We start from the raw sequence: 11,657 nt of genomic DNA, 5'->3' as shown, positions 1-11,657 counted from the left end.
TGTGTGTGTGTGTGTGTGTGTGTGTGTGTTCACCTTTGCTCTGATCCAAATAGAGATCTCTGCTTTGTTTGGGGTCTTGCAATGAGAAGACACTACAAGGAGCCATCACCTACCAAGACTCACAAATGTGGTGTCAGTGAAAACTACACACTGTTGTAAGCCACTAAGAGTTTTAGGATCATGTGTTACTGCAGCAAAGTCACCTAATGCAAATACCAAGTAGTAAATAATAAATAGAAGATATAAATGTAATAGAAATAGAAGATATAAATGTAATAGTCTCAATTCCCAATGACCTTTATTTATATAAAAGTATATTAAATAAATTATTTCAATATATACAAATAGAAGCTATATACATAGAAAAACCCATAAACCTTTAAAATTTATATAAATATATGCGAGGTTAACCATAGACACTTTAAAGTACCTTAAGTCATAAAACTCAATGTAGTTTCTTTATATAGTAGTCTTATAAAAATAGAATTGGCTATCAATGTTTAATCCCCACCATTGTCAGTTAAAGTGCTAAATTGTAACACATATCAGAAAGATGCCCCAAGCAGAAATATCCTGCATTTAACACATTAATATGAAAGTCTACCAGTTGCTTTGAACTTCCAAAAGTACCTAGAAGGGGAGACAAATAAACCACATACCACTTTACAAAAGGACAGCTGTCAGAAAAGTTCACCAGTTTCCACCTACTCTACAGCCTATGAAATCCCTTCTCCAAGGCTCTTCCGAAAGTCCCCCAATGACCTAGTGTCTTCCTGAGTGTAGAATATACAATCTAAAGCATTTGTGCAAAAGACGCTGTAGTGTTCACCAGCCTGTACCGTTCAGTAGATTTTAAAGTGACAAATGCTAGTGTTGGAATCACAGTGTTGGCTGGAATATTAGGTCACAGGGAGCCTTTCTGAAGCAGAATCTTCAAGCTCCGTGCTCCACATCCTCTGTTCCCATCAGGTCTTGGTAACAGTGCTATGCAGATCGAGTGGTAGTTAGCGGCTTCAGCTTCTTTCCTCTATGCCACTCGCAGTGGGGAGGTTTCCTTCCTTTTCTGCCCAGCTCTGCCCTGTCTACGCTTGCACAGATATATGGACAGGAGGATGATAAAGACGGTGACCACGAACACCACTGCTCCCACAATGATGAGTGTTTCTGAAAAAAAAAAAAAAAAAGACACAAAGTCAATTTGGAGGCTCAAATCCCACTCACAGGTGGGCGTGACCCCAAATTACACCATCCTGCTTTTTTGAAATTTGAAGTCTATTTCTTCCACTCTTTCTACCATTTTTAGATTAAAAAAGAATTTACCCAACCTCATATGCTTGAGAGAAACTGACAACGGCTATAGCGTTAAATGAATCACCCTATGTTCCTAGGATAGAGAAGACCCCCTGGAGTCGGATGTAAGAACAGGCATTGGAAATGTGGCCAAAAGAGACCCTGAGTTTGGTGGCTAAGATCGTAGTAGAAGATGAATGGGAAGGGCAAAGAGGAGATCCAATGTGATGCAGGAGATGTAGCGAGGAGGCTTTCTAGAGGAAATACCTCAGAGGATAGAGGTGAGGCTGCAGAATTAGAGTAGGGCTTAGGAAAGGGAATCTGGAGGCTTGTGGTTCAGGAGCTGGCCCAGAGGGGTGTGGGCCCAATGGAAAGAACTTTCTGTCAATAGGAGTAAGAAGGCAGAATACTTCAATGTATTTTTGCATTTTAAAATATTATTTTTAGGTTAGCATATAAAGTAATGGGTTTAATGATGGCATTTTCATAAATACATGTAATTAGACTTGGTTCTCATTCATCCCTTACGCTTATACCCCTTTGTCTTTCTCTAGTTCCGCCCCCTAGATAGGCCACCCCTGTACTTTCTTATCACATCTATTCCATTGCCCTTCCCCCTTATAGCTCTCCCTTCTCTCTGATGGTCCTCTTTCTAGTTCCATGACCTACACACACACACACACACACACACACAAATGCACACATGTATATAATTTCAAATCTAGGTTTCCACATATAAGAGCAAACTGTGGTATTAGTCTTTCTGAGTCTAGCTTGCTTGCCTTAACATAATGACTTGAAACTTAACAGGGGCCAGGCCACTGCTCCTGTCCCCTGCTGCTTCGTCCCTGATAGCAGAACCCCTTCTCTGTGGGGCCCAGAGGGATATCCACAGGCTTTCAGGCATGACACTCAACACCCAGAGTGTGTGTTCACATGTACACACACACACACACACACACCCTGTAGCAACAGGCCATCACAGGTGTGCTGAAATATCTGCCATGTCCAGAGCTAGCTGGTCCAGAAGCCACTGCCCCCAAACACAGGCAGAGATGGCCGTGACCTGAGACTTAGTCCTAACGGTGCTCTGCATACCCAATGCCCAACAGAATCGGACCCATTGCGAGTGCCCAACAGAAGTACTTGCTAACCAAGGGGGCCACATGGAATCATTTCTAAATGCCCCGAAGAGAACCCAAAAGAAACCCTCAAACACCCTAAAGTCATTTCTCCCAGAATGTTTGAACCAAAGAGGTACATGTTGGCTCCGACGTGGGGCAGCCCACCAGGCCACTGACATCCGTGGCCACTCACCTCCCATTATACTTCTCCATTGGTCTGTGCACTCAGTGATGCTTTCTGGGCTCTTTTGGTTAAATTTCCTGGAGTTAATCAGAGCTTGGACAAAGAAGCAGTAGCTTCCTCCTTGATCCACATCAATGAAGAAATTATTACTGCTTATAGTGGCGGTTTTCTGTGAAAAGATAAAGAGTGCTTATTCCGTCGAGGCTCAGCATGAATTCTTTCCCTTTATTTAGTCACTGAGGAGGGTGAAACCTGGGATCTAACCAAAGTCTATGCAGACATCATTGACATAGGAGGATTAGAAGTTACTGGGCCGACCAGTAACTCCTGATAACTGCTAAGGATGCCTTCCCCAAGGCTGAAAAGGTACAACTTAGGTACATCCAACTCAATTCAGCCCCTTTTTCTATAACAAAAAAAAAAAAAAAAAATAGAATCACTGAAGAGGCTGCATTTGGGGGCCAGGGATGTAACTCAGTGGTAGGGAATTTATCTGGTGTACAAGGCCCTGGGTAACAATCCCCAGCATCACAAAGCAGCATGCACACATGCACGCATGTGTGCATACCCCCCAGCCCTCGGAGATTATCTGGTCCAGCTCCTTGGTTGAGAAACTGGAATGTCTGAAAGGACCTGCCCAAGGGCACAAGGCAACTAACTCAAAAGTGACAGGAGAGCGAGGACCTGTCGTCCGTACCACTGTGACAACCCCTAGTCCTCTGTATTTGAACTAGGAAAGAAAGCAGCAGGCCGTGGAGAATCAAGGGTCTATAAAACAAGGCATAAAAATGAATGAGAAATTTCTCACCCTTCCTGTGCTCGTGTCTTTCCGATAAAAGAGTGTGTAACTCAAGTCCTTGCCGAAAACGTCCCGCAGGGTGAGGAAGGTGCCGTTCCGTCTGACCAGCGTACGTGGGTCTTCTACTGTCACGTTCAGTTTGCGACCAACTTGTTTAAAATTCTTAATTACTGGCTGTCCGAGTTTTGCTGAAATGGAAAAAAAAATAAATTACCTTGGCTGGAAATTACAATCAATACAAAGAAAAGATCACTTAGTTGTCATAATGGACAGCTCCTCCATTGTTCAGATAGAACATCTGTACAGAATCAGCTCCAGGAGCAGGAGTGGTAGAGGGTCCTGGAGCTGAGTCCAAGACAGCACATGACAATGCCATCCTCTGGAAATACAAGGAGAGCTTTCATCATTAGAAAATCTGAAAAGGAGCTAGTGGAATTAATTTTAATAATAAACTTCAATAGGTCCATTAATAAATTGGCATTTTAACATGCAATCAATATAAACACTTTATGGATATTTTACATTTTTCAAAAACTGGCATGTATTTCATCTTGGCAGCATTAGCCATATTTCTAGAGTTTGGTGGCCATGTGTGGATGATGGAATGCATATCATCCAATGCAGTTTTGAAAGCTGCCATATTTTAGCTACAATAAATTAGGGGCTGGGAAGCCCAAGAGGTGTGTGTGTGTGTGTGTGTGTGTGTGTGTGTGTGTGTATGTGTATGTGCGCGCACGTGTGCACGCGTACGTGCATATATGCTCTACCATGTACCACAAAGGATTTGGCCTGGCTTACTGAAAGCTCAAGAACTATAAAGGATAATCGTGGCTGGGGGAGAATGACTGTCAGTGAGCCTTCATGAAGATGAAGCAGAAACACACAGGTAAAAACACAAAGGAGTCTGAAGAGAGGGGCTTGTCAATGGAGACCCTAGGAATTCGGCCACATTCACCTGGGTAATGAGACCATCAGAGCAAATATCAGAAGTAAAATTCTGATCAATCGTCCCTTACCCATCCATGTCACAGTGCTGTCAGAGGGGTACAGATGGGAACACCAAAAATACAACGCTTTTGTTTGACCCAGCAGGCCTTGCAAAGGGAATGGAGTTTAGTCTTCCTCCTATGCTGCATGTGCTCATGAAATGTCTACTTCTGAACAGCCTCCCTCGCCTCCTCGCAGATCTCCTACATGGCGGGAATTCTCTGCACTTCCTTATGAGGCTAGCACACTGGGACTAAGGTGGGGAAGGATGCATGCCACAGGTTCAAACCCAGCATGAGGGAGGCTGGCCCAGAGCTGGCACATACTGGCTCATCTGGGGATCAAATGAAGCTCAGCTGGTTGAGGAACCAACGCACCAGATTATAGGCACAAGAGAGCTTCCCTGCGGACCTGTGCTTGTTTTGGGAAAATCTTCAACTAGGACCTCTGATCTGATGAAGGGATAGAAAAAATCCATCGTGTGACGAATATCTTGATAGGGTATCCCGAGGAAAAGCCACAAACAACCCTAGCCTTGGTGCAACCTCCAGCTGGTTACTGGTAGGAACTGAGGGTAGACAGTAGATGGCACAGTGATCAACACACAAGTTCACGTTGTTCTGTGGACCTCCCGCCACATCTGCAGAGAGCGGGAGCTTGTTTATTAGATGCGTATCTATCTCTCTGTATACAGAGACATATGTTTAATCTAATGGCCAGTAGGGGTCACAAAGCACAAGAATATACAGAAGACTAGACCAAGAATGAAAGCATTACAAGGCAAGCTACTTACTGTCTCGGTAAGGTGAAAATTCTGGGGCATTTGTAAGTGGTGGGTTCCCCAAATAAGTGTTATTTGGTGGGACAGATAGGACCCTTGCTTGATAAATCTGGCGCACATCTTGTACGATTTCATCTGTGAGGTCACACTCAGTGTTTGGGGTTAAGAAGCATTTGATTTTCCAGTTACTAGATCCAGTGCTAAAGGAAGGAAGGAGAAAAAGAAATGGGATGTTAGGGTCGTATGTCCACCAGGATGAATGGCCTCCTAGCAGAGTGCTCTGTGCAGCTACAGGGAAACCTGAAGAGGCATTTCCCACTCGGAGCATTTGATATATAAATGCAAGTTCACTGGCTCTGCTGGATTATTTAAATTAATCAATTAATTTTATTTAATATGCATTGGTGTTTGGCCTGTATGTCTGTCTGTGTGAGGGTGTCAGATCCTCTGGAACTGGAGTTACAGACAGGTATGAGCTGCCATGTGGGTGCTGGGAGAGCAGCCATTGCTCTTACCCACTGAGCCATCTCTCCAGTCCCCTTTTAAAAATGCATGTGAGCACAGAAGGTCAGAGACACTAAGCAACTTTCAAAGTCACTCCATAACCGGTGGTAGAGCTAGGTTTGTTTGCCTTACCACACCACACGCTAACTGGGACTACAAGAATGAGAACACACCTCTCCAAAGATCCGAGAGAGCCAATGCAGGTAATACCCATTTAACAAAGTCTGAGCCTCTGAGGGCAGAGGACAGATCTTTCTTTCTTTTCCCCACCCCACTGCTATGAGAGCTCTGAACATGCGGGCTCTCTTTGGACCAAGAGTTCTGATTTTCATCTCTCTGCCAAGCAGCGTGGCTTCGTGTGTGCTGAGTACGAGGCTGCTGCCCGTTCTGGGTGAATACACACTTCCTACGACCACACACATTAAAAAGAATCCAGCACCGCCTTAAAGAGATTAGAGCCAATGAGGTTAACATGTGCAAAGGGACCAGCATAATATCTGGGATATATGAGAGTCGGTGGTTGACTAACCATCCACGATGATCATGGCAGAATGTAATTACGTAGGGATCTATTATTGATAGACTTTATTATCCAACATAGATATAGAACATGATACAATGAGCAGGGGTGTCACATAGAGATTCAATTATCTAAATCCACACAGAAGAGGCACAAATATGGATTCTTCAAAAACATAAACAGATTGAAAGAACTTGGGTACATAGGTCCTTTATCCTCAAAGTTACACACTAGCATTAAAACGGGAACATTTTAGCTTCTTGTATTTTTTTTAAATTTTCTTCTATGATAAGTATAGAGGCTGTTTGGATCCAGAATGACTAAAATGCACCCTGATCACATCTTTTCCGTATCAAAAGCCAATGGTGAGCTTCTTGATGGCTTCTTTCCACTGATAAGACAAACAGGTCGTTGGGGGGCTAGGCCCTGGGTGAGGACGTACAGCTGAGAGATGCGGTGTTTTGTTCCACCCAGCTCACAAGTAGGAACACGTGCTCTCTGGAAAAACTTTAGAGCAGGGGCTGCATCCTCCCGTGACAGCAGGTCAACGAGAGGACAGCTCTCCAGCAAGGTCCTCTGGGTGCTGCTAAGAGCACAACTTCTTTAAAAGTCTTCAAGGTCCCTCTAGGTTAGTGAAAAACTCCCCAAATTTGGAAATAAAAGTCCCTCCTAGTTTCCTGAGGAGTTCCAACAGAAAACAGACATTCACTAATTGAGTTAGAGGCTGTGTCTGGACACTTCTAAATTCAGCTCCAGAATTTAGCACACACTATGGGCTGGATGGCACAAGTTATGGTGTGGTGCTGAGGCTGGGCCTCTGATACTTCCCAGCTACCGCTGAGCCTATTTTCAGAGAAGATGCTGTGGAGACTCAGCCAAGGGGCTTTGGTACCCCAGAGCTGCCCTTGGGCCAGCACCACACAGCCAAGCTTCAGCAGCATGGGTGGAAGTGGGGAACAGGGTCCCCTGGTTAAGATGCTGCCTCCTTAGGGAGGAGATGAGAAAATAAAGGAGATTCAGGAGAAGCAGTGATGAGCGAGGCCCTCCTCCCAACCTTGCATCAGACTGAGAGTCTTCTGAGGATGTAGCACACCTCAGTTCCAGGCAACCTCGCACTCACCAGCAGCAGTCAGGGTAGGTCCCTGGCTTCCCAGAGCAACAGTCTCATCGAGAAAAATGACTGTTATGATTCCCTTAGTCCTGGAACCCCCTTTCCCCTGGGAAGAGTGAAGGCTAGCTCAGGTCTCAGGCACTGACTGATGGAAATGCTTCCAGGATCAGCCAGCTTGAGCAGCAAGGGCCTGAGGAGGGTGACCTGACCCGTAGGATACCCAAGTCTGAGAGCATTCCTAAGCTGTGCCCTGAGCTCTGGTGTTTAAAGATCATAAGCTCTATTCATCTCAATAATGACCACCTTAAAATTCTCCCAAACTTAGAGCTGGTAAAGGCTAATATTTCAAAAATCAAGTCAATCCAAGCTACATTTCCAATGCTGTTCCAATAAAGACGATACATTTAGAAGATAATTCCTCTCCAAATCTAATCTTCATATCTTAAAAAAAAGTGCTTCCTAAGGTAAATGCCAGGTTTATACAAAGGAAATTAATTACTTTAACAGCTCTCATCTGTTAAAATATGAATTGGCAAGGTCTAATTTGTTTCGAGTCAGAGTCTCACTATGTAGCTCCAGTTGGCTTTGAATGTATATGTAGCCTTGAAATCGTAATCCTCGTGCTTCATGCGACCAAGGTGTGCAGGGATTACAGGTGTGTTCCACCATTACCAGTTCAACTCAATTGTTTATGGATGAGATCCAAGCCTTTGTATATGGTAGAAAAGGACCCTACCACTGAACCATTATCACCAGCCTTTGAACTGGTAAGTTGGACCACAATGGTAATTACAGATTAGGAAATGTCTTTATCTGCATATATCTATGCACAGCTACACATGCATATATGCGTGCATGCTCACACTCAAGCTCTCTTTGCTTTTGGTTTGGCAATAGTTATGGAGTTCATTTTGAAAAACAAGAGAGTCCTCTGAAAGACCCACACCTGAGAGCTGCACCCAAGTACTGCAAAAGGTTCGGCACAAGCTGGAGCAGCGGAACACAGAGGCAAAAGCACGCTCGACTTTTGCCAGTGATACTCTTACGTCTCTACATCATCGCTATTAAAATAATTCCCACACCAGGCAGCCTCGATTTCCCAAGTTCCTTGCACATCTCCTCGGCCCTATCAGAAACCAAAGGCTTGCCAAGAATACGTGAAAACCATCAAAGGAAAACGTGGCACACCCTGATACTTAGATTTCAAGTGTTGAATTACTTGTTCCTGAGAGCTGTCAATCAGTGGACAGGCTTGAAGGAGCCCAGGAGCCCTCAGACAGCAAAGGATATAGACAATCCAGCAGTGTTTTCTAGGCAGCTCAGTGAGTCAGGAGCTTGGCCTCCACCAAGACCATGAGTACAACCAAAATTTGATTCACAGAGTCCATAGATGAGTGAATCAAACACCGCTTCAGGGCAGTGTAGACTCTGGAATCCCTCCTACCTCTGCCCGACATGCCAGGAGCAGCCCAGTCTAGACACAGACAGCTAGCAACCGGAAAGGCACATTGGTGCTTACAGGAGATTAGCTGCCTTTGATGCCAAAGCATACTATAAATGCCTGCGTGAGCAGGCTCATCCCTCTAAAGCTTATGCACTCAGTAGTTTTCCTGTAATTTGCCCCAAATAACTAGACATTATATCATTTTATTTATTTGCTTTTTATTGTTTATTTATTTTGATACAGGATCCCATGTATTGCAGGATGGCCTGGAACTCCATATACAGCTAAGACTGACTGTGGATTTTTAATCGTACACACCTCCTGAGTGATACCACGCCAATTCTATGCATCACTGGGGATCTAACCCAGGTCTTTAAGTGTGCTAAGTAAGTACTCAACGGACTGAGGTACGTCCCCAGCTCCTGTCCTATCCATTTAAAGTATGGAAATGTTTCTACCTTGATGGGACATGACAGTGGCCGGCATATCACCATGAAAACGCTATCATTTGCTAAATAGCCTCACCTAACATCGGCTTTAAAGAGTCGGTGTTAGCCCACAAGAGCCAAAAATACTATCTTTTTGTCTTCAACTTAGCTTACCTTATCTCCACATTGTAGACATAATTGACGGGTTTGGGTTTCCACTCCAAAATTGTCTTGAAATTCACTGATTTCCAGGTTAAATTAAATGCTTTCTGTGGAGTACCTATAAACAACACAAAAGAACTGTAATTCCATGTACTTCTGTGTTCATGAAACACTTTCCCAGCCTTAAAAGGAGCACGTTTTAAGTGTCAGTTACAAAAACGTTGCTGACTTATAAAGAAGAGTATGTGTGTGTGTGTGTGTGTGTGTGTGTGTGTCCAATTTTTTTCTAGACCCATTTCGTCCTCCTGGCAACATCCACACCACAGTCCGTGGAGACGGCTAAAGACCCTGAAGTTCTTGTTTGAACTATTCAAGGGAAAGCCCACTTTATAACGACATGGAAGGAGCACCCAAGGTCCACTCACAGTGCTGGAGAGTCCCAGACCCTTCTGACGTGGTCAAGCTCAAAGTAGAGGCAGCAAAGAAGGATTTGAGTAAGTTCAAAAGAGGGTACGTCCCACACAAGTGGGGCGAGTCCGGAATGCGCATAAACGAAAAAAGCCAAACTTGACCTTTCCGATTGTAATCTAAAATATCTGTACACTGAAACTCCCACGGAGAGCAAGGTAGACGGGCGGCCCACGTGGCACCTGTCACATGGTGGGATGCCATTCCATTAAAATACTCTGTTACTAACGTCTCTTTTTGCAAGTCCTCCGGTTTCACCTCAGGCATCGGGCAGATGAGGGGTATGCACTCGGTCTTGCCCGAGTTTACAACAGGATTGCTTCTATCAGATCTAAACTAAAGGCCACAAGAGCAGCTACTCATTGCGGGAAGGCGCACACCTTGTCAAAGATAAAATGCAAGCCACGGAAAGCACGCCGACTTGGACAGAGGCGGACCCACGGGTCCGCCACCTTCAAGGGCACAACTTCCTAGGAAGCTCTTTCCTCAAAGTCAAAGTGGGAACCCCAGATCATTATGCAACCGCGGTGGACGCATAAAGCAGGCATCTCCAGCGGCGACAAAAGCCGGGAGATCGGGCACCAACTACCTTCCCGCCCTGCGTTCATTCAAACCCTCAGGACAAGTGCAGCTTATCCCGTCCACACGTGCGGCGGGACACATTGGGGTCCGTCCCTAAGGAGCCACAGCAGCCCCCAGCCAGCCAGATCTGTTCTCTGTCTCCGGTGCGCCACGAGATCCCCATGACCAGTGCCACTCACCTGCAGCCACGGTCACCTGGGCAAGGAGGCAGCCGAGAAAGGTGGGCGCGAGGGCCGCTAGGAGGCGCGGGCGCACGGGGATCGCCATGTCCAAGGGCTGCTGGCGGGAGGTCGCGAGGCTTCGGCGGCGGCGCGGAGGCTGCGCTACCGGGAAGCGATCGGAGGGAGCGGGAGATGGGTACCGGCTATACCCAGGCTGCCAGGGTCCGCGCGGGGCGCGTTATAAAGGGCCTCGCGCGGCCACCGGCGCCTCTCCACCCCGCGCCGCCTCCGCGGAGGCCAGCGACTCCCCGCCCCCCAGCCCGGTCACTCGCCTTCGCGGTGGGCGGCTCCCGGTCAATCCACACCCCTGCCCCGCCTCCTCCCGTAGGAAACTCCGAGACCCCGAAAGGGGTGACTCACCCGTGATTCAACCGCGCCGCCGAGCACGAGCTGCCCCTTCGGCACAGGCGGATCCAGGTGCTGCAGAGACCCAGGCTGTCCCGCCGATCCGTGGATGACCAGCCTGAGTGGCTTTCGAAGAAGAAAGGAGTCGCGTTGGAGGGACTTGAGTTGAAAGCCAAGGGAGCCTTTCTTTCCCTGTGTTTTCCATGTAGTCTGCGCCCCTAGCAGAAGATGGATCAGGATCCCTGGACCTTTCCGAATAGATCAGGGCAGTTCTAGGCCCTGCCTGAGCACCCAGTAGTTAGCAGAACATTCGGCCAGTCCCTTGGTACATTGTGCAGGGCGGTGCAGTAAATACACGTGTCTGCCATGGACAAGTGCCCTGGATTAGATCTAAAGGCCACTTGGCATCCCCTCCCCATACCCACCCCGTCCTGGTTCCCGTTCCCAGCTTCAGAGGGTGACTGAGGAACTGCAGCTTAAAGCCCCGGAGAATTTGAGCATGACTTCTGTAGCCAGGGGGTTCCAGGAAGGATGGTTCTCACGTTGAGGAAGACAGCTGTGAGTTTAGAGGGAATTCCTCCCAAATACAGAGAAACAAAAAATGAAACCGAAAAATAAATAACATTCGGACTACCAGTTTTGTTTGTTTGTTTTCCATTCTAGATGCTGGGAATGGCCCCAGGAGCCCACCCATTCCAAGCACACCT

At 46.4% G+C, this 11,657-nt stretch overlaps 1 protein-coding gene across 1 annotated transcript; it reads right to left on the bottom strand.

The window, feature by feature from the left end:
- Positions 1 to 314: 314 nt before the first annotated feature.
- Positions 315 to 10,847, bottom strand: F3 (coagulation factor III, tissue factor). Its single transcript, XM_059266174.1, has 6 exons — positions 10,564 to 10,847; positions 9,347 to 9,452; positions 5,178 to 5,365; positions 3,407 to 3,585; positions 2,608 to 2,767; positions 315 to 1,164 (listed from the first exon to the last, which is right to left on the bottom strand). Exons 1-6 carry the CDS (start codon positions 10,649 to 10,651, stop codon positions 1,028 to 1,030), a joined length of 858 nt encoding a protein of 285 aa, XP_059122157.1. The 5' UTR covers positions 10,652 to 10,847; the 3' UTR covers positions 315 to 1,027.
- Between the last annotated feature and the right edge of the window lie 810 nt (positions 10,848 to 11,657).

The sequence above is a fragment of the Peromyscus eremicus genome, chromosome 6 (genome assembly GCF_949786415.1).
Source record: "Peromyscus eremicus chromosome 6, PerEre_H2_v1, whole genome shotgun sequence".
NCBI lineage: Eukaryota > Metazoa > Chordata > Mammalia > Rodentia > Cricetidae > Peromyscus > Peromyscus eremicus.
Note: the sequence above shows the minus strand (reverse complement) of the source record. Positions and strands in the feature narration are given on the sequence as shown.